The 22,311-nt window shown below is 52.0% G+C and overlaps 7 protein-coding genes across 7 annotated transcripts; 1 reads left to right on the forward strand and 6 right to left on the reverse strand.

Moving 5' to 3' along the window:
- Positions 1–131: 131 nt before the first annotated feature.
- On the reverse strand, positions 132–5,098 carry atrF (ABC drug exporter AtrF; the record flags this gene model as incomplete). Its single annotated transcript, XM_025645515.1, has 3 exons — positions 132–901; positions 967–1,350; positions 1,400–5,098. 3 exons carry the CDS (start codon positions 5,096–5,098, stop codon positions 362–364), a joined length of 4,623 nt encoding a protein of 1,540 aa, XP_025504722.1. The 3' UTR covers positions 132–361.
- A 2,580-nt stretch (positions 5,099–7,678) lies between these two features.
- On the reverse strand, positions 7,679–8,240 carry BO66DRAFT_74283 (uncharacterized protein). The gene has a single exon (XM_025653559.1). It carries the CDS (start codon positions 8,134–8,136, stop codon positions 7,855–7,857), a length of 282 nt encoding a protein of 93 aa, XP_025504723.1. The 5' UTR covers positions 8,137–8,240; the 3' UTR covers positions 7,679–7,854.
- Positions 8,241–8,391: 151 nt separating this feature from the next.
- On the forward strand, positions 8,392–9,825 carry BO66DRAFT_321108 (uncharacterized protein; the record flags this gene model as incomplete). Its single annotated transcript, XM_025643704.1, has 2 exons — positions 8,392–9,405; positions 9,463–9,825. The coding sequence occupies 2 exons, from the start codon at positions 8,392–8,394 to the stop codon at positions 9,823–9,825; spliced, it is 1,377 nt and encodes a 458-aa protein (XP_025504724.1).
- Positions 9,826–9,885: 60 nt separating this feature from the next.
- BO66DRAFT_321202 (uncharacterized protein) lies at positions 9,886–10,507 on the reverse strand (the record flags this gene model as incomplete). The annotated part of the gene is made up of 2 exons (XM_025643709.1): positions 9,886–10,349; positions 10,408–10,507. Coding segments are annotated over 2 exons (564 nt in total), but the record flags the coding sequence as incomplete, so codon positions are not given.
- A 621-nt stretch (positions 10,508–11,128) lies between these two features.
- Positions 11,129–11,434, reverse strand: BO66DRAFT_74337 (uncharacterized protein). Its single transcript, XM_025653560.1, has one exon. The coding sequence runs from the start codon at positions 11,391–11,393 to the stop codon at positions 11,226–11,228; it is 168 nt and encodes a 55-aa protein (XP_025504726.1). The 5' UTR covers positions 11,394–11,434; the 3' UTR covers positions 11,129–11,225.
- A 2,358-nt stretch (positions 11,435–13,792) lies between these two features.
- Positions 13,793–15,202, reverse strand: BO66DRAFT_400939 (camp independent regulatory protein; the record flags this gene model as incomplete). Its single annotated transcript, XM_025648739.1, has 1 exon — positions 13,793–15,202. One exon carries the CDS (start codon positions 15,200–15,202, stop codon positions 13,793–13,795), a length of 1,410 nt encoding a protein of 469 aa, XP_025504727.1.
- A 1,804-nt stretch (positions 15,203–17,006) lies between these two features.
- BO66DRAFT_74398 (uncharacterized protein) lies at positions 17,007–18,248 on the reverse strand. Its single transcript, XM_025653561.1, has 2 exons — positions 17,870–18,248; positions 17,007–17,678 (listed from the first exon to the last, which is right to left on the reverse strand). The coding sequence occupies exons 1-2, from the start codon at positions 17,894–17,896 to the stop codon at positions 17,121–17,123; spliced, it is 585 nt and encodes a 194-aa protein (XP_025504728.1). The 5' UTR covers positions 17,897–18,248; the 3' UTR covers positions 17,007–17,120.
- Positions 18,249–22,311: the final 4,063 nt, after the last annotated feature.

Raw genomic sequence — 22,311 nt, forward strand, 5'->3', positions numbered from 1 at the left:
ATATAATTTCCTTCCCCGCGGGAGTTTTATCTCTAAACCGCTGCAGCAATCATAAAAACAAATGAGTTCCCTCGACCACAAACACACGCGCTGATGCATGACAAAAATTGCCGTCTAGATACTTTCTTTTTATCCACATTATGTACTTTTGTTATAATGGTATGTAAAATAAATAAATGCTGATACCCAAAGCATTAAAGATACCGGGTATAGAACTGGGCCTGCAGAGAGCCAAAGGAACTCCTTCCAGGCCACCACCGACCGTAATCACATGGCACGTGATATCATAGGTCATCACCACAAAAAGAAAAAAGCCTTACAACTAAGAAGCGCTGCTGGAACATTCCAAAAATGGGGTTCTTCACTGCTTCTCCCCCTTGTTCTTCCTAGTGAACAACCCCTTGATGCCACCGATCACCTTGCCGAGCGCGGAGAAGACAAAGCCCAAGCCGAACGACCACCCGCGGACGCGCACGCAGTAGATCATGAAGTAGACGAGGGCCCAGTTGATGATCACGTAGGCCAAGAAGATGCCGAAGCAGCGCCACTTGTCGCCGTCGTGGACGTTCAACGTGTGCATGTACTGGGTGCCGTTGGCGTAGGGGCAGTATTGGCAGTCCGCGGTGGCGCTCGGGTTGGCGAGGTAGCCGTTGCCGACGCTGGAGACCCAGTCGCCCGCGTAGCTGGCGCAGGTCTGGCCGGACGGGGGGTTGAAGTGGGTGGTCTCCGTTGAGGAGCACTCGATGGTGACGGTGGGGAAGACGGCCGAGATCACGCCGCGCAGCCACCAGGTCACCGGGTTGACGTAGTACATCCAGTACTTCCAGAACACCGGGTAGTTGGAGTAAGGGCGGACGACACCGTTGAACAGACTGGTCATGACGAAGAAGAAGGGGAGGACCTGGTTAGGATGTTAGACTGGGACTTGGCGATAAGATGCGGGCTTTTGAGGGGGGGGAGGCTTACGTTGGAAATGACGGTGAAGGAGGGGGCAAAGGCACAGATCCATTGACCCCAGCTGGCTTGGAAGAGGAAGAAGAGCATCGACATGAGGAAGACGTAGCCCGCGTTGCTGGAATCAGTGGGGAACCCGGCCGGGTAGTACCACAGGAGCCAATAGATCAGAGCGGACACGATCGCCATCGGAATCTCGCAGATGATGTTGGCGGTACAGAAAGCGAACCAACCATAGATACGGCTCGGGTATTCGCGCGCTTCCCAAAGGGCGCGGTTCATGTAGAACTTTGGGACCAGACTGTTCAGAACAATGGGCGGGAGAAGAATGATCAGGAAAGTCGAGAACATGCGGTCTTGCATGCTAGAGATGGAGTTGCCCAGCATCCAGAAGGTCTGCGACTGTTAGTGCGGGATTCAGGTTGGATTAATCGGAAGTACTTACGAAACCGTTGAAGATACCGATAATGACGCTGACAAACAACTTTCCGTAGTAGTAGGAAGGATCTCTCCAGTATTGCCGGAAAATTCTCATCATGAGATGGTAAGTCTGCGTCATGGCTGGAGCTGCAAATTCGTACGTCGCACCCGACTCGGGAAGGGGAATCTTGCTGCGCTCTTCCCGGATATTTTTGATCTCGGCCAGTATCTTCTGGTTCTGCTCGGACTTCTGCCATTCTTCATTCCAGTCATAAGTTTTGCCATCCTTCTTGGTGGCCTTTGCAGCCGTTTCGAGAATGAACTCAGCAACGTTCTTAGACGGAGGGCAAACGACTCCACGATCGGCAAAGTAGTTCTTCACGTCGCGGCCCTCATGACCGACGGGACCGAAGTAGAAAGTGTTACCGCCAGGGTTCAAGGCCAAGATCATGTCGAATTGCTGGATCAGCATGGACGAAGGCTGATGGATGGTACACACGATAGCCTGTCCTGCCTGCGAGAGCTTCTTCAAGAATCGCACAATGGAGAACGCCGCTTGACTGTCCAGACCACTAGTGGGTTCATCAAGGAAAAGAAGCAGACTGGGCTTCGCAGCCAACTCCACACCAATGGTCACCCGCTTCTTCTGCTCGACATTGAGAGAACCGATAATAGCATCCTGGATCTCCTCCAGCTCAAGAAGGTCGATGATCTGGTTGACGTAATCGATTTTCTCCTGACGAGGAGTATCCCTATCCTGACGGAGTAGAGCCGAGAATTCGAGGGCCTCGCGGATAGTGGCGGTGTTGTCGTGAAGATCCATTTGCTCGCAGAAACCAGTACCACGTTGGAAGTCCGTGCCCAGAGGATGGCCATCAACAAGCATATCACCCGTTACAACACCCATCTTTTGGCGTTGGGCCAAAGTGTTGAGGAGCGTCGTCTTACCCGCTCCAGAAGCACCCATCAGGGCGATCATGAGTCCAGGCTTAGCGTAACCATTGACACCGTTCAGAAGCTTCCGGGTTCCATTACCATAAGGCACGGTATACTCGACATTGGACCACGTGAACACTCTGTCGCTAGACGAGATACGGTTGAAGGTTTCACTGTTTGCACCGGACTGAGACTGTCCCTGGCCCGCGGTTTGCATCTTCTCTTCGTCGCTGCCTTTGCTAGCCTGCGCCTTGAGCTGTTTAGCACGGCGGGAGCGCTTGAATACCAACGCACCACCTCCGCCACCAACGAACGAGAGAACTTCGGCTGCAAACACAGTGACCAGGATATAGAGGACGGTAAAAGCAATGACGACACCAAAGTTACGCCATAGATGGTGGCGAGTGAACTGGTAAGTCGTTTGGATGTAACTGCTTCCCGCAACGGTCGTCGAACCCAGTTCAGAACCAGTCAGAGCGCATCCTTGGTATCTAGAGTCGATGCCCGGACCTTGGGGTACCAGCATCGAAGGAGCACAGTCCATTACACGATTGGCGAATTCGTTGGAAAGCACGGCTTCGTAACTGTAAGAGAGCGGATTGACGTAGAAAAGCCATCCGAACCAGATCGACCCATCAATGAGGGACTGTTTGGGGATGACATAGCCAACGAACAGGATCAACACGTTCAAAGCGATACCACTGAACCGAACCGCGTCATCAATTGACGGGGACAGCGCCGCGAACATGCGATACATTGAGGTGATGCAAAACGTGGTGGTGTACACGAACAAGAAGTAGATCCAGAACTTAGACGCGTCCACATCAAATCCAGCCATGAAATAGACGATGATGGTGAAAGGAACGACCATACAGAAGATTGCCGGGAAATCCACCACAACACGAGCGATCGACACAGCAGAAGGACGGTAGAATGCATAGTCTTTATGACGTGCGACGATAGCACGTCCACTGACCGCAGGCATCAATTCCGTCAATTGCAACCAGCCAAGGAACAGAATAGAGAAGAACAGAGCACCACCGCGCGAGAAAGCGCCGCTGGTATCCAGAGATTCTCCATAGAACAGAGAGGAGACGATAAGAGCGTTGGACAAAATGATGAAGTACTTGGTGTAGAGTGATGTTTTGTCACCCCACAGCAGCCAGAACTCACGCTGCACACATGCAGCAACCTGTCGAACCAGAGAGACAGTGTAAGGGGACTTCTTGGAAACGGTTTTACTCTTGGATTGAGCGACGGACTTCTGGAAGCGACGGGTGTTCTCGCAGTTGGTGTCCTGGAGCTGCTTCTCATAGCCGGCGACATCATCTAAGATACGCCTGTAAGCACTGCTCTGGCGGAAGACCGCCTCGAGCTCCTCTGCAGTCTTGGGAGTAGATGCTTCACGGCCTGGCTGGAATTGACGGGCATTGACATCGCACAGGGAAGTGAGGAAATCGGCCGTGGTCGATCCGTCCGGACAAGCAAAGCCGAGGTTCTCAAAGTACTCCCTCGCCTCGCTAGCGGGTCCTTGGTAGAGCATGCGTCCTGAATCGATCACCATTACCTTATCCATGAGTTCATAAATGCTCTCTCCGGCTTGGTATAGGGTGACGAATGTGGTGCGCTTGCTGACGTCGGTCATGATCCGGAGTGACTTTGCGTAGTCCAAAGCAGTACTGGCATCCAAGCCACGGGTTGAGTTGTCCCAGCAAACGACGGAGGATTTCGTTGCCAATGTCTCGGCGATACTGACACGTTTCCGCTCACCACCAGAGACACCGCGAACGTATTCGTTTCCGACAACCGTGTTTTTCGTGTGAGAGATACCAAACATCTTCAGCAAGGCGTCAATGATGACAGGGATGCTGTCCCGATCATGCTTCTTTGTCTTGTTGATCAGCGAGAATTTCAGAGTCTGCCAAACAGTCAAGTTCGGGAAGTGTTGATCATCCTCCTGGTTGTAGTTGACCTCACCGCGGAAGTGTTTGTGCTGTTCCTCGGCGGACATACCACCGTAACTGATTTCACCTTCAACGCCGGCAAAAGCGCCTCGGTCGTTGGCAATCGTCTTCAGGAAGGTGGAACAGCCGGCACCTGGTCTACCCAGGACGAACATCATTTCACCTTCGCGAACCGCGCCCGTGAAATCATGAAGCAAGTCCCTCACCGGAGGCTTGCGACCGAACTGGAGCTGCGGGATGAACCTGCAGACGATCTTGTACAAATCGGGGCCAAAGGTCCCAATGACAGCATCGGGGAGAGTGCGAACAAAGGAGGCACCAGTCTCGATCCCCTTGACGGTGACATTCTTGAACACGACCCCGACTTTCTTCGCCGGCTCGCCGGCTGTTGTGCGTCGTTCGAGATGGCCACCCATCAGGAATTCGCCCAGGTCGAATGCGCCATAGTCGCCTTCAGTAGAGCCGGAGAGTTCGTCGCCTTCCAGGGCTTTCTCTTCATCGGCGCGAGAAGCCTTCGAGCGGCGTCGCTGCGCGTCGCCTTTGACGGAACGAGTACGATGCAGACTAAGCCTGGTCAGCTCCCGTCTCATCTCCTCCAAATCCTCCATCGCCCCGCGACGAGAGACGGGTTCAGTGCCCCGCTCTCCCCAGTGGCCCTCTTGGGATGTCTCGCTATCGCTAGTCGACAGGGACGGATCGGAGGCGACGGCATGGGGCACGTGGTGGCTTGCTTCGTGGCTGTCGGGCCGGGTTTCATTCGTCGTTGTCGGGATTTCTTGCAAGTCGCCCGGCATCCGACTTCCCTCGGCCGTGGTGTTAGACATGATTGACTTGTTTTTCCTCGCAGGCAGATCGAGGTGCGCTTTCGGAGCCTGTCTATAGTTCGGGTGTGGAAGCAATCAATGTGCTTGGAAGTCAAAGTCAATCGGGCCGCAACCGTATTCAAATTCCACAGACGTCAATTGGAATGGGGCAATTGCGCGTCGAACAGATAGGGATTAGGAAAATGTAGATAGGAAAATAAGAATACCGAATCGTTTAATTCGGGATATATGCAAATTGGTATGTACAGCCGGAACTACCGCCGGAATGCGTCGAGGAAAAGAAAGGAAGAAGGTGATGTAATTAGAAAGATTATATAAGAGGCCGGGACTTGAATGAGAGCTCTGGGAGCTCTCACCAACATGCACCTGCGTAGAGGAGGGGAGAGGGTCTATAGAATGAGAAACGCAATGGGGATCACCCACGCCAGGAAGACCAGGGAAGCTTGATAAATAGGGGAGAGCCAGGAGGGGCTGCTGATGGAGGTCGTTGCATCATGGTTAAAAGCCGCGAGTCTGCGCTGATTAACTCCGTGTGGGCCACCTTTCACAGGGAAAAAAAATTCTGGTGGATTTGTCAGAATCTTCTAGCCGTGGAGAAGAACAGGGTCTGCTTCAGCGAGGCTGCAATCAGAGGATGAAACGAGGTGGGCTGGGTGGAGGAAGACGCCAACCGAACTGTGGATCGAAGGGTGGCTGCTGGCGGCGGCGGCGATGGATGGCAGCGCGGGTAACGCAGCAGCAAAGGAAAAAAAAAAAAAAGAAAAAGGAAGGTAAATTCCAGAGTCGAAATGAGTCAGGATGAGCGCGGTGGATGCCATCAGGAGGGAAAGAGATTGGTTGAAGGACGAGATATCTGATTCAAGATCGGCTGGACCCGAAGAAGCATGAAAAAGTTCGACCGGAGATAAGCTGCAAAAAGTCCTCGGGCTTTAGTCATCCGTGCTTCTGATTGGTCTGGTCGGGTCATCCGTGCCTGGTCGCTGGGGCACTTGGAATTTCACTAGTCAGCGCATTTCACCGGAATTCATATTCCTCTCAAGGATTATTAATGGGCTCCAGCACGCTGCTTACGAGTTACGACAGACAACCCAGATCGGGGTCTGATTTCGGTTAGCCAATTTCCATTCTTCCATCCATTCATTCATTCCATTCATAGTGCCCGCGATAAGGGTGATTGCCCGTCTTGGTGGCTGCAAACAGCCACCTGGCAGTCTTCTGCCTATCAACTGGACTACCTTCTACAGTTGTCACAATATTCTCCTTGCTATCTCTCTGTTCCCGCCTTCCATCAGTTTCAGTATCACTCAGTCACTCTTGACATTGCGATTGGGAGCGGAGGACAACCCATTCCTCGGAGCCGAATACTTGTAGTACTGGGTAGGAATAGATAGGTCTTCTGCAGGCTGCCAGTTGCCCGGATGTCAGCCAGGAATCTGCCGAGCCGCTAAGTCGACATGGTGAGCAAAATGTCCCAGCGCACGGATCAGGGCCAAGAACTTCGAGACCACTATGAGCACGCTTATCACGTTCTTCACTCACCTTTCGATGGACTTCCATATCACCATCTCCCTGTCCAATTCCGACGACCCCCCAACGAATGAGGCAATGATGACTCTCTTTCCTCTTTCTCTCCCCTCTGCCCCGGTCTAGTGCTTGCCGGGCATTCCGGTTGATCTTCCCTGGGCTCCACACAGACCTGCTCGTTAGAGGTCAGGATTGGTCGGGCAATGCCTGTGGTTGCGTTAGTAATGCAGCTTGGTCGGCATGCGGATCACTGGCCGGTTCCCGAGTCAGTCAGCATCATAACCCCGATAATCTCCAGAACCGATTCCCCGTTTTGGATCTGTATGCCGATGATCAGTCATATTCACAGAGAGCCAGCACACTCTGCCCTCGTTTGTGTGCACGCCCACACCGCTCAAACATAGGCAAGAGTGAATAGAGCCCGCGGCAACAACGGTCTGCAATGGATGGATGGAAGACGACCAGCTGACAACTAACTTACATGACGAACAGCACCATTGAATGCACAACCTTCGCAACCTGCATGCATCTTGCTTGACCGCACTGTTTTGGTAGGTATAGGGCATATGAACGGCGGATGAAACAATTCCTCTGACCGACAGAAGTACATGCCGACTACCCATGTATACCGTATCACTCTCCAATCCCACCTTCGGCTGCAACACGCCGCGGCCGCGAGAAGCACCAGTTATATTCTATGACCAGATAAGCACGACGATCCAACAGCTGGCCATCCAGCCATACCAGGCAGCTGTGCAAGCATCCGGCCTGAACTCACCAAAATGTAGAGGAGGCGTGTCTACACCCTCCGGACAGCATGGCTCGTCAGACTCTATCCTTTTTGAAATCGGCGAGTTGTCATCTTGTCGTAATTTGTAGCCATCAGCACAGCTTCATGAGACTCCTCTTGCCAGAATGTCTGCTTCTGTCACTCTTTATTGCCAGGTATAACAGCATCACGGTTAGTGCTTGCCAAGGTGAGCCAACAGCTGATACGATAACCCACGTGTGAATGTGGAACCGGTGGATTCGGCACTTTGTGCGGTATAAGATGGTCGTTATAGTCCGGTCTTTCCGACAACTATACGTACACCGTAGACCGTCAGTATTTATGGCATTCTAGTTTCAGAATTCAGGGTTCACTTTTGCGAAATTAGTCGACAATTGTTTCTGTCCTAAGATTCAAGAGGACTCGAGTTCATGTCGAGCGTATGACGGTAGAAAGATGTGGCCTAAGTGTACTGGACGGGGATAGCTAAGCATTGTTTGAGTAACTCCTTAGGCCGATCCAACCGAGGAATTCCAACCGTGACGGGATCAGCCTCATCCACCCAAATCACCCACCCGTGTACCATCAACCAACCGGTAAGGGATTTTCGTCGGTCGCAAGACTTAGACGCGGTCAGGAACAGCAGCTGACATGCTCTGGTTCCTGTAAGCACTCGACTTAAGCGTCGACTGATTCCGCCCATCTTGGCAGCCGACGCCTGCTGTTCGTTATCGCGTCGCCTCATCTGACTTGCTTCCCTCCCCTCACCTGATAAAGCTTCGTCCGTCGGTCGCCAACGCTGTCGTCATTGATCACTCTCACTCCTTGTCTATAATCATGACTTCCACAATTAGTTCTACCCCAGATTCCCATGTACCAGATCTGAACCCCAGTTTCCCGGGGTCTCTCGATCTACCTTTGCCCATGGAGATCCGATACAGGCAACCTCGCGATGGGAATCCAGGTTGATGGTAACAGCGCAAAAGCAGTATCCTCTATGATGAAGTCTCCCACAGTGGCCATGGTGACTATCGATCGTTCTCCAGCTTCACTGCAACAGCCCGTTGGAGCAGCACCGCCGTCCTCTCGCCCCCCGGCCCCTCAGCCCCCTGAAAAGACGAAGACACCTTCCGACTCAGCGCTACCCGATCCCAACCTCGTCAATCCTCGTCTTCTCATCAACGGAGCGTGCATCTACGAGCGTCATCTCCCTGGGGACGCATACATCACCGCGCGAGTGCAGCGCCTCCAGCACGGGTACTACTCCAGCCCCGCCGTCTCCAACCAAGACGCCGACCATGTGGATTTTCTCGGCGTGACCTTTGTCTTCCACTCGCCCAACACCTTGTCGCATCGCTTCAAGGCTGCGAAAATCCGCGCATCCGTCCACGGGAGTCGGGACTCCCCATCCGCCGAGGCAGCGGCTCGAGCCCGGAACAATCCTCGATTCTTGATGCACGCGCCGCACCTCCTCTACGGCGCGGTGTCTCCGGAGACCATGCAGTGGAACTACAGCCTCAGCGGGTCACTGGGGGTTGCCGACCTGCCCCTGATCGCCAGTCTGTCGCCGAGCGGGGGCATCAACGGCCGGTACAAGCGGTACGAGATGATGCGCATCCAGGGGTCCGTCCGGTCGCGGAGGAGCCCCCGGGGTCGCGAGTACGACGTCGAAGCCGGCGAGATCGTCTGGTCCCTGGAGGAGAATACGCTGCAGCGATCGGGTCTTCCGCGGGAGTTCACCTTCGCCATGCTGATCCAGAAACCGCGCGCGGAGAGCCGGGTGCACTTCACGCTGGAGATCGAGCCGGTGCTGCAGAGCTGGGTTTGCAGTTATCCAGGGTTATTGTTGGGGTTGCCTCGCTACAAGCCCGTGCGACGACGGCCGGTGGACTTTCGAGTGCAGGTAGGCCAGCGGTTCGAGCCGGTCACTCCGAAACGGGGATTCAATTTTGCGGCTCTGGAGAGCTCGTTCGATGACTATGTCCATATGCCGGGACGGAAGTTTTCTACCGGGGTAGGTATATCCCCTTGGGTGAGGCTGGATGTCAAATTCGGTGGCTAAGCGGGTTAGATCTCCCCGGACGGTGGGCTATTCCAAGACGACAATGAGATCCGACGAGACGTGACGCGCGATTTGACGATGATCGATCCGCTCGGGGGCGTGACCAAGATCCCCGCTCCGGCCAATGCTGCCTGGGAGCTGGCGAGAAGGACGACACTGGACCAGGCTGCTGTGCCTTCGATGGCAGGCTTTGACCCGGGCTCATTCACAATGCGGCTGTTGTTAGACAACGACCAGAGCACGAAGCATACACAGGTGGCGTCCGAACTGACCACAATTCAGGAGACAAAAATGGAGGAGCGTAAGAGCATGCGACAAACTCGTCGGAGCAGTCGAGGCCAGAGCGACTGTAGTCAAGGCCAGAGTGGCTAATTGAAGTTTGCATTTGGACGTCTTGTTCGTCCCAGCATTTCCCAGCAAGATATACCCGAACTACTGTTTTAGAATTCTAGTCTTTCTTGAACAACAAGAATACAACCCCGAGCCTGTGCTTATATTTTGGCCTTCAACCCACCCTCCGTCCTTCAACGCCTTCTGAACCTCGTCTATCGCAGCCGTCACACAATCCGCATCAGTCCCAGCAAGGTCAGGGGCCTGTCGCCATCGCGTCACCATACTCGCCGACCCAAGACTCCTTCTCAACTCCTCCAAATTCTGCAACTGCCGCACCAGAAAATCCCCTTCGTCCTTTACCGCACCCCCGCGATTCCACTCCATGCGCGTGAATCGACTTTCCGCGAACCCTTCCACCGGCGGACTCACCGTCCACGGTAGAGGAAGAGTATCATACAAGGACGTCGAAAGCCGATTCGAGGGGAGTTCAAACGGCGCGAGCACCACATCTTCAAGGTGGAAGAGCGCCTTCTGAACGGCTCTCGCATTGGGCGTAGTGGGATCTGGCGCCTTGATCAGCTCAAACGCATCCAAATCGCCCCCTCCCCGGGGGGAACGTACGACAATAAAGCGACGCACAAGTCCAAATCGCCACCGTCCCTCCTGTCTTGACTGTTAGTTGCATCTGCTCCCAAAATTCCCGCATGGAGAACCACTGCGCCTTATACCAGAGCCAGTGGGCTGCCAGCCTCGAGCCCCTTGCACAAGTACGGTAGCGGAGGTAACCACGAACCGACCTCGCGCAAATCACTAAAATCACCGGCGCATCGTCGCCACCATCATTTTTAGTGGCAGCCGCAGCAGCAGCAGCATCCTGGGGGAGAACCCCCAGACCCCCCTTCTTTTCACCTTCCCAAACACAGCATCACGCAGCGGCAGATTCCCCCTTCGGGAGAATATGCCTCAAGGTACATGTTCTGAGCACGGACATGGGATAGGGCTTTGCCCTCGTCAACGACGGTGTCGTGCTCTACGACGAAAGATTGGGTTCTGGGTGTGGATTCCGGGTCCTGGTTGGGGCGTCGTTCGTGGGATGTGTGGTTCATGGGATTGAATAGACAGGGGCAAGCTGTTAGCATTAGTGATGATAGATCGATCGCATATGACATGGAGTGGATCCGGGACTATCATGCCATATCTCTAAGAGAGTGAGTCACTCTTGGATAGGAGTGCTAAGCATAGAGGTAGATGTAGATGGTCGTGCTGACATGGACGTGATCAAGATATTATAAGGACCTGAGATAGCTGGAGGGGAGTCCCTATACTGCAAGTCAAAGCACTATATACCGTGGAAGGGCCGGTAAGGCATGGCTAAAGGCACAGTGCAATAGCAATAGCACTAGTCATCTAGTGACAACAAACGCAATCCTCTATACGAATCAAGCACCCTCGTCTAGCCATCCCGGAACTCGGTACCATGGCGACAATACCGAAGCGTCCTCCCGAAGACAGTCTACACAGTATGATCTCGAGAGAGCCCCCATTACCAGAACGAACAAGATCATGGTATAGCTCAAGACCCACAATATAGACCCTCCTCTTATCATCCAACCCCGCTCAGCGATAGCTACTCAACAAGGTATTTAGCCAACACCCGCTGCGGTGAATAAGCACCCTCTGAATAATCCAAGTAATCCCACGCTCGGTGACTGGCCAACGTCCTGCTCCGGACTAGAGCCTAGTGGAAAGCAGTTTCTCCACCGTGTGGAGAACCACCCCAAGTGGATCATCACAAGGAGTTTCCCACTTACTGGAGCAACCGTAGCGCAGCACAGTGCGCCGTGGACACAAAATCGACCTGCCTGTTCTGGGAATTGGTTCGGGTCCACAGTTGGATCATGGAGTCTCGATTGAGTCGATTCATCCATCTGAATCATGCCCATGAGACTGACTGCCCTGTACACTTACAGCATGTACTGTAACCTATTTATGTGTCATTCGAGACTTATCAATTGACCTGACTTGTTGGAGGGATCTATTTTTTTTTTTTTTGGCTGGCTGGTAGGCGGGAACTCTACGAGTAGACTCCCAGTCTGATCATGGTGGAGATCAAGGTGGAAGTGTCCAGTCTACCTTACTTGAGTACAATATCCGATCTAAAAGAATAATCAATATCCTCAGGGTCTTAATTTACTAGGTAAGGTAGGTACTGCTACTGATATCCTCCTGCAGATCCACCGTTCCTCAAAAGCAACCACAGAAGCCCGATAGAGAAGACCGTGGACCCTGCCCCTTGTTCCCTTTCGCCATCCCTATCTTTCAATGACCAAACAACCAAGACTATATACTACCAAGTACAGTACAATTCATGGACCCTTCATCCTCTTGGCTATTATACTCATACACCACAACAACAACAACAACAACAACAACAACAACAACATCAACATCAACATCATCATCATCACCACAACCTCCCTCTCCAGATCTCCAAAATAGAACCCCTACCACCACCCCACTCTCAAAGAACCACCCCCAAACAACCATACAAATCCCCCGTTACCAAAACCCATGTATAGAGACCACGCCACCATCACCACCATCCCACCTTCCAGCATAAACCCCAACCATCCATCCAAGCAACATCAGCCCCAAAACACCACAAAACAACACCACCCCGCCAACCACCATGCCCTACCCCGTCGACGATTGATCCACGGAGCCGGGGCAGGCGGCGGTGTTGCGGCGATGCAGGTGCCTCCGGTGGTGAGGAGTTGGTGGAACAGTTCATGGCCCGGGGGGGGGTAGCTCTACTTCCAGTTTTGGGATGGTGATGGTGGTGGAGTTGCTTGTAGGGACCGCACTGCGTAGTACGGTACTGTAGCAGGCATAGCCCTGGAAGTTCATCGGTGCCAATGGCAATGGCAGCTTAATCTAACGCGGCATCTGCATCCTCTCCGGGGAGTATGGACAGATAACACCCGGAAACAAGCTCACCCTCTAACTACCTTACCCACTGCATCCCCAGTATGTTTCCCCGTTGTTGTTCCCCGTGTGTTCCCCCGGAGCGAACGACCATCTTTCTGGAGGATGAATGGCCCGGATGCGATCTCGCCACGATCGATTCTGCTGGATACGCTCAGTCCGTCGTCGCGGAGCGTGATCACCCTCCGTAGTATCGGCTCCTCCTTCAGTGATCTGACTTCCAGGCCTCCTCCCCATAGCCATTGGGGGAGGAATAGGAGCGTTGAGAATCGCATAGCTGGCTCGAAATGAGACCATTCGATTGACTTGGTTGAATTGTGGGTAAGTTGGACCAGAGTTTTCGGAGATTCTCTCAAGGAACTGAACTATAAGAAGACTATCATCGTATAAATTTCCCACCTCACCCACCCACCAAAGAGATGCAACCAGGATCGCAACCAGGCAACACGCAAGATCAACCTCTAGTCAACTACAACATCAATCCAAGCTGATAGCACCTATCATTGCTGTTCAATGTACACGACCCCATGGCTCTTAGGTAACATGTAACACTAAGAATATGATAGCATGATCATCATCAATCCAGCAACAGCAACTTAAATAGTAATGGCAATAGCAACAAGCAAAGAATGAATTCAGATAACCGCCCCTGGACCATGCCACCCAAGCCAACCCATTGCTCATGACCACATGAAAGAAGAAAACCCCCGCAGAAGATCAAAAACCCCAGTGAACAAGTGAAAAGAAAGACGAGATAGGTATTTTGATCTGCATCGTATCATCGTAGTCAAAGGAATCAAAGAAAGGAGAAAAAAAGAAAAAAAGAAAAAAAAAAAAGCCGCCCATACCTCCTCTACAGCGATTTCTTCATCCGGGTAATCATCCACAGCATATATGCATAGTCTATTCCCAAATTGCCGCCCTTCTGGAGAATAAAAAAATCGTATAGGAAAAAAGTGGGTTAGGGAGAAGTGAAGGCTAAACGAGCGAATACAACATGAGACAAGACGAAAGAGAAAAATCAGATCTGAGGTTGCGCGGGTGGTGCCGTGGTCCACGTCGACACTGGATACCCGGCGTGTGCGCCCGGGGCCGTGGCCCCCACGTAATATTGATGTCGGTCCCCGCCCGTGTAATAAGGCGTAGGAATAGGGCCCGACTCCCGACGCGAAATGCCTGGGTCAAATCCCCCAAGCCCCCGGTGTTCCAGATGCTGATGCGACCCGTCAAGCGGGCCCAGACTGAAACTCCCGCCCCGCGAGTATGTAGCAGGAGTCGAGGGATCGATCGGTGACGTTGCGTCCGTGGCCACGCTGCGCGAGGATATCGATGAGTTGCGGTAGGCGGACGGGCTGTGGTCGGAATGGGATCGGTTGCGGTCGCTCAAGGAACTCGGCATGGCCGTGTTGAGAACCGACGGGATTGACGAGGATAGAGGGTTGTGGCCGAGCGCATCAAAGCTGGTGCCATACGAAGGCTGTCGGAACTGCGTGTAGTCCTCCGGTTTCGGTGGGATTTGAGTAGGGGCGGATGGTGCAGGCAGATATGGATTGGGGGCGGATTGTGCCGGAATCGACCCTCCCATCGAGTATCCAGGTATTGGTGTGGACTGGGGAGGATGGATCGCCGTATAAGGCGGGTGCATGTAGTATTCGGGATGCGAGTTCGTCATTGCATAGCCTGGAGCGTGAGGTCGATAACCGTATAGCGCATGCGACGGGTCATTCGGATTCTCCAACCCTCCAGTTTCCACATCATCAATGGGGGCCCGGAAGCTTTGCTTCTGCGTTAGTTCTGCACGGGGCCGGATATATCTCAGCGATTCGACCACCGATGGCGGATTCAGCATCCCGTGGAGCACATCGTCCACGCTGTAATAAGACACCAGATGATGCGTCACTCCGGAGACCGTTACGCTCATCGTCTTCTTAACCAACCCCGAATCCTTAAAACCGTACGAATCCACCAGCGAGCCCACCAGCGCACGTTCCACGTCGGACTGATGCGGTCTATCGCCAAAAGGCCCGGTTGTCGAGGAAGGAGAATAGCCTCCGTTACTGTCCTGTCGCGGATACGGCTCCCCCGGTCGCGTCGACGGCACCGGGCGCCGATTGGCCTTCTTCATCGCTCTCTTCTTCTCCCCTGGCGGAAAGGGCTTCTCCAGCTCTCGGTACACCAGGAAGTTGCCCAGGATACGACTGGGACTCCAAGTCACCCCATCCGTCCATCGCTTGATCCCCGACGAATTCTCCTCGTAGATGAAGACGCTGCCGCTGCGAACGAGGTGGCTCCGTTCCCGATCGTGGGGGCGACGAGGGACATGGTGCAGGACGCCTGTGAGACAGGCTTCAAACAGAATCAGCGCATCCTGTGTTGTTGCAACATATCCCATAAAGGTGGGCTCCAACACCGTGGTGGTGCCGTTGACCATTGTTTGCCTTTGTCTGAAGGTTCGAACCTAGTTGAAAGGGGGTCCAGGAGGTAAATCGGATCAAAGTTAAGGCCACCGAAGATCAAGGTTTCCCAGCAACACGGCTAGGTCGACCGGGATGTTATCACTGGAAGTTCGGGTTTCCCCAAGCACGAAAAGGAAAGAACAGCCGTGAGGAGATTTGAAGTGTAAAAGGAACGAATTCGGGATAACAGCTGCCAAAAGGCTTTGCTCGGGACTTTGTGCTCGCTTCCACTATTTGATGTCTTGCCAGTATGCGGGAGACACACACAAGCACACAAGCACACAAGCACACAAGCACACAAGCAGAAAATGGCAAAGCTTCAAGGTAATAGCACCAAGAAACAGGGAGGGGGAGGCGAAATTAACCTTTAGGGGAGAGTAGGCGGGGGGAAGGGGATTAGGTTGGAGGAGGGGAGGGGGGGAGGGTGGTGGTGGTGGTGGAGGGGAGAGAGTAGGTAAGAAGCAGTTGGTGGTTGGCAGTAAGGAAAGGAAAGAGTCGGAGAGAATGACAAGTCGAGAGTCGAAAAGAGCTCACAGTCGACGGGCGAACCGTAGAAAAGGGTCGATGGCGCAAGTTTAAAATCCCCCTCTTTCTTGAGCTGAGTTTAAGGACCACCAGACTTGGGTGACCCGGATCGACAGCGAGCACGGGCCCGTCCTTTCTCAAATCACTCCTCGTAAAAGAAAGGTGGAAAGGATGGAAAAGGTGGAAAAGGTGGGAATCTGGAGAGAGAGCAAGCGTCTGGCCCTAGCGACTTTCTGGGTCGACTGGAGCTGCGGTTCCACGGATAACGATCGGATCGAGGAGTAGGTAGGTAGGTAGGTAGGTAGGTAGGTAGGTTGACTCTCCAACCTGACCAAGTCCAAAGCTGCGGCAATTCCCAAGCTTTCTGCTGGCAAGTCGAAGCCCGTTTTGACAGGGAGTTTAAGTCGCTTGGTCCAGGGTTGAATGGTGAACTCAATTGAGGGCCGATCAAGCGATCAAGCGATCAAGCGATCAAGCGATCAATCAAAGTGAGTGAGTGGGTGGGTGAGTAGAAAGAAGAGGGCAAAGAAGCACACAACACACCAACACCCACACAAAAATAGGGAAGAGTAAATTGATCAGGAAGAAAGAAAAAGAAGTAGAAGTAAAAGAAGAGAGCGAGAGAGAGAGTCCAGCTCAGCTTACACTGGAGGAGCTGCTGCTGCTGCTGCTGTGCTGTTCAAGGCCTGTTTCGGAGCAGGTATGTAAGCCAATCTATCCACACTGAAGTTCACAACTGTCACCGGTGCCATATGAAACAAAATATTCAACAATATACCGAACGTGCAAATAAAGATTAGAGAAAAAAAAAAGTGTTCCAGATGCTCCGTGGAAGGTGAGGAGGGGAAGTAGTGAGTTCCGATGGTAGGAGGAAGGGACAATAGACGTACAACCCTAGTAGCACAAGAACAGAAAGGTAGATTGAAACACAACCAAACAAATATAAGTAGTGGTAGTTTGGTAGTATAAAGATGAGCACTGGTGATGGTAGTAATGGTGGTGATGATAATAGTGATGATGACGATGATGATAATGATAATAATAATGATGATCACAGCAGGGGAGAGAGATAGAATTAAAGTAACCCAGACGGGGGAAAGATATAATATTGGCAGATTCACTGGTGGATTCTCCCAGTAAGGTATAGTAAGAAGATCTGCTTCTGCTCTGCTCTGCTTTGCTCTTGCTCTGCCTCTGGTGTTTTCTCTTCTCTCTTTAGAGTAGCGCTTTAGTAATGGCTATAGGGGGATGAACCAAGAGAAAGAGATTAAAGGTAAGAAAAGTAAAGTGGGAAATAAAATAATAAAATCAAAATCATCCACTGTTATTTTTATTGAGAAAGGAAGGGTAAAAAATCATTTTCCCCCCTCAGCTCAAAAAAAAAATAAAATGGGAAAGTGAGATAAAATAATAATAACGAAAATAAAAAAAAAAACGACGAGAAGAATAACCCCAAAAAATAAAAAAAGAAAAATAAGGAAAGATCGAGGCGGCACCCCCTTCCTGGTGATCAGAAAAACCAGGAAACATCGCAGGCAATAATGAATGGGTGGAAAGGCCAGTCAGACTAGACCAGAGCCGGGTATGGAGCGGGTGTTGCAGGGAACGCCAAACGGCCAGACGGGGTCTTACTCTTGCTAAAAGAGTCAAGAGACAGACAGACAGATAGGACTGTTGTGGACGGTGGACAATGGACACTGGACACTGGACAGTGACTGGATTGTAGTGGTAGCCCGGAGAGATTTCCCTCTCTCCCCCAATCTCTTTCCATTCCCCTCGCGCGCAGGCTCGCTCTACTCTCAGAATAGTCATTGAGAGCGAGCGAGCGACCGGCGTATGCAGCGGGGAGAAAAGAGAGGGGGGCGACCCAGACTGGTAGACTAGGTCCGAGCAGAACCAAAGAGGTAGAAGACGAAAGACGGATGGGTGGGTGCAACTAGTGATCCCAAGGAGGAGGACGAGCCCGCCAGAGGACTGGCAACAGTGGATCTCCCCCGGCCCATGAAGCCCATCGCGGGTCCATCAACTGCTCCTCTTCCCAGGCTCCTCCCTCATTCCCTCCCCCGAAGACCAGACGGTAAGGCCCGACAGTCTAGACGGCAAACCCACCCAGCGATGTAAAAGGAAGGACTTAAATGATTCATACAACCAGAAATAGAGACGGAACCCAGAGAAACTGAGGCCGGGAAGAAATTACATGGACCGAAGAAAGTGAGAACCAGAATAGCTGCGAAGAAAGAGAGGGAGGAAGAGAGAGAGGGGGGGCAGAGGGAGAGGGAGAAACATGGAGCAGAGCAAGAGCAGACAGTAGTTTAGGAGAGTGAGACTACCAACTGGGGAAGGAAATATGGAACCATGAAATAGATGACACACGACTTTCACTAATGACATTATCATCCACGAGGATGTTTAGGGGGAGATGAAGTAAAAGAAAAAAAAATAAGTAAGAAGAAAAAAAGGTCAGGAGAAAATTACAACCTCAATAAAAATGAAAATAACAACCAAATCAGGAACCCAACTGAAGCCCATACATAATGATGATGCGTAGAGGATGGAAGTCAAGCAAGCAAGTGGAGGTTCAGGGGAGACTGACTGGCAGACTGACTGATTGACTTACTGAAGAAATTGAGGCAAACCCGGCGGGGATGGGAAAAGCAGGTACCCCGTTTCACCTCGCTCCTTGGGGGACACAACCTTAGCTGCTGAAGCAGCTAATTTTGACGTTCGATATCCTTTTGCGCAACTATCTTGCTTCCACCCGCCTGCTGCTTTCTTCTCCGTGTTCCGAGTGATGCCCAAACACGAAACAACGAGCCTCGCCCGACACAACGGATAGTAACGAGGGCACACGAGTTTGACTAGCAGAAGTGCGAGAATTAAACTACACGAAAAGGAAGAAGAGTGGATCGTTAGAGGAAGATAAAACGTAGGGATGCGACAAGAGCCAAATGAGCCCCAGAAAGACTAAAGGCGTTAATGGCAGGTACTGCACCAGAGTGATGGACACTGGGAAGGAAGAAGAGAAAAGATGGGAAATGATGATGGTGATGATGGTGATGGACGATGGACGATGGAAAAAGCGGATAGATTCGGGAGGGGGCCAAGGACGGACTTAAAAGGAACCTCGAAGGATTAACCTGAACGTGGAGAGGTAGGGGGTAAATTTGGGGGGAGATACATTTACAAGTCGCAGATCCAATGAGACTCGATCAAATTAGTACTCAGTACTACCAGGTACTCATAGGATTGAGTGGCTGGTGATTGATTTACTGCTGAGAGGAAGCACTGAGTGCTGTCAGGTCAATTGAACCAGGCATAGTAAATCAGTGGTCGCAATATCTACGGAGTACAGTACACAGTAAGTTACCAGTCACACATCCACCCCCATCCCACTTCACTCTAGCCCATCGTTGTAGATCTAGTGTAGCAATAGTCTTCGTCCCTGTACCATGGGAGCGAAAGGTGGAGCTTCTCAAACTGGGGTATCCATAATACATGAGTACTAGTTATATTTGATTATATTAAGATGAGATCCTAAGACCACACTCAATCCACCTACTCCTGCTTTAATCCTAACTTCCTAATATATCTCCAGTAGCAGTACTAGCATCATCTGCGGGATGATGAGGATCAAATTAAACAGATAGACCTAGGGCCCAGGGGGGTCGGCTTGGGAGAAAGGCCCAGCAGAGGAGGGGGAGGCTGTGTCTTCGGGTAACTAACTAATTGCTGGTACTATGTAGGTGCTGTACATGCCCACGTATAAGTTAGTATGCGAGAGCGTGTAAGCCGCCTGGCGCACAGAGAGGGAGAGAGAGAGAGAGAACATGCACTTGTGAGCATGGACTAATTATCTTGTATCGTGTCCGAGCAGGTCACCGGATCTTTCTTGGAATGATGGTGGGATGATGGGATGATGGAGTAAGAAAGCAATCAATCAATCAATCAATCATTCTTCGGAGGAGTTTATTGTGAAGCATCGGACAATCTCGCTCTCTTTGGATGACCATCCCATCCCATGATGTCTATCTGTCAGTCAGTCAGTCAGCCTGGCTGGTTTCCAGTCACTTCCTCATCTATGATCCATTCCCCTCTCAGTCTCGCTAAGCTAACAGCGCTTGGCCCGTGAACGTCCACGGACGGATTGAGTGAGGGGTTGGCTGCAGCGGGTGGAGCCCAGCCCATCCAACCACGGCTCCGCCCCTGACGAAGTATTGATGTGCACCGGTCATTGAGCCTGCTGCTGCTGCTGCTACTACCGCTGTAACTACTGCTACACTCAGTATTTCTCAGTGAAGTGGACGTCCACTGCTGCTCAACTCTGGAGATGGGATGTGGTCTATTTAGTTAGTTAAGCTATATACTGTACTTATTACTTGTCACTTACTCACTACTCTAAACTACTCGGTGCTGTACTCAAGTAATCATTACCCGTCACTGTTCCCTCAGCCACTGCCCAGAAAAAAATTCATCGTCATGCTTCGCATCGCAATCCCGAAACCTCACCAAGATTACTAGCAGTTACATCACAAATTTAAATGACGTCCCGCCTTCTGAGTTACTAACTCCACACATAGCAAAATATATGAAGAGGAAATGGTGATGTCCAAGTTATTTATCATCCTTGATTGTCAATTGCAACTTCAGTATTTAGAGATACGTACTGGGTAAGTAGTCTTGGTTTGATCGACCCTCCCAGGACTACTAATTCTGTCTCCATATTTAATTAATCAATCGAATGAGAGAACAACTCAGTCGAACCGAAGGGTGAGACTAGCAACGGCCGCCAAGGACTCAGATCTCCGGCGCAAAGAAGGACGGGTCATTATTGCATGGCGTAGCAGCGGGAACGCCTCAGATTGGTCCCAGAAAGAGGGTCTGGAGAATTAGGACTCTCCATTTGATGTACAGTGCATTGAATCCATCCATGCTACACATCGAATGGAGACAGGCTACTCTATTCCTTCGTTCGGGACGGAGTCTGACTGTCCCAAACAGGCAAACGCCCTCCTAAGCCCACCGCGGCCTAAGGCTGCGACCAACAGCGCCGCCGACCAGTGTCTGCCAGCCAGTATTCCCACCAGTCTTTAATCAACGCAAGTAGAGAGAACTAACCAAGACGCCACGCCGGATAGCTGAGGGATGCCCTTTGGCGGTGTCTCTTAGAAGACATCGGAGCAATTCACATATGCTAGGTCCTAATACGCCTGCTTATCTTGGTTGAGTCTCCAGGAATTCTTGATCGGGGCTTCCTAGTCAAACAAATCCAATGAGCGCTCAACCCATGGTGACGAAGAGACGGCGGCGGCGTTGTTCGCTCCCAGAAATCCGCTCAGCGGTGGGTGACAACGCAACGATTGGGGAGGGGGGGTGACCTGTAACGACTAACAAGTAGGTCGCGATTCGTTACCGGGAGAGCGCGAAGGGGACTGTGCGCCAGCCAACTTCCACCTCGCATCATCGATGTCCGATCACCATGTCCTTTTGGTCGACAATGATGTAGATCAGAGGAGAGGGAATGTTGCTTGTGAAGGCTTTTGCAGGAGGCGTCCGTAGTCTTTCGATTAGCTGGGTCAGGGACATCACCCCTCTTTATCTTGGACGTCCACACCAGCGGACTATGGACTCCTTTGCGTCCAACTGGATCGGTGGGAACCTCCAGTCAGCCTCCATCGGGATCCGTGCAGAGACTCAGGAGTCCTCACCCACAGGAATGCCCAAGGTAAGGATGATTGCGCAGCTCGAGTCAGTCGACGACCGGAGAATTCCCTCTCAATTCATTAGTAACGGGCCATGACATCTCTGCCACGATGGATACGAAGTAGGTGGAGACAGACGTGAGGTGGGTAGGAAGGAAGGAAAAGTGGAAGGGAGAACCCAAGCGGCAAAGAGGCGACAGGTCGTCCCCCACAATGACGATCACGTTGGGTACTGTAGGTAGTAAAGTTAATGTACAGTGCAGTCGGGGTGCGAGGAAACAGCCGGAAGTTCCGATAATGCCTTGTCGACCCATCAATGCGTTTCGAGCTGGGTCGACTAGAATCATCGGTAACTTTGTCAGGATTCAGGGGATGTCGTTCCTAGAGTTTATATTGGACAGTCACGAAAACCTTCGCGGGAGATCCCCCAGCAGTCCCAGAGCTACGGCGTTTCTGTGGTGTTGTTTGTTATCGTCGAGAAATGGTCTGCCCGCCCGAGTCGACTTCCCGAGGCACCTGGTTGGAAGCTTAAGGCCACAGCCAGGTCACTGCAATTTTAGCGGGGGGTAAAATTGCATCATGAGGGTTTGTAGAACTCAGGCCAGAGACAGGTGATGATGGATCACAGGACTGTGATGGGTTCGGCAGCTCCGCTGGGGACGACCCGACAAAGCGGGTGAGCAGACGATCGCGTGCTTGTCGAAACTCAATTCAATTATGGGGAACAGCAGCGGATCTGGAATCGACTAGACTCTTTCGACCGTACACATGTACGAGTATATAGCCTTCGCTTTGCGGCCCCCAGAAGCTGCTGAGTCGTCATTATTTAATGTTTGTCCTGCACTCGACTAGGCAAGCGA

Source organism: Aspergillus aculeatinus (genome assembly GCF_003184765.1).
Source record: "Aspergillus aculeatinus CBS 121060 unplaced genomic scaffold BO66scaffold_20, whole genome shotgun sequence".
NCBI classification, from domain to species: domain Eukaryota; kingdom Fungi; phylum Ascomycota; class Eurotiomycetes; order Eurotiales; family Aspergillaceae; genus Aspergillus; species Aspergillus aculeatinus.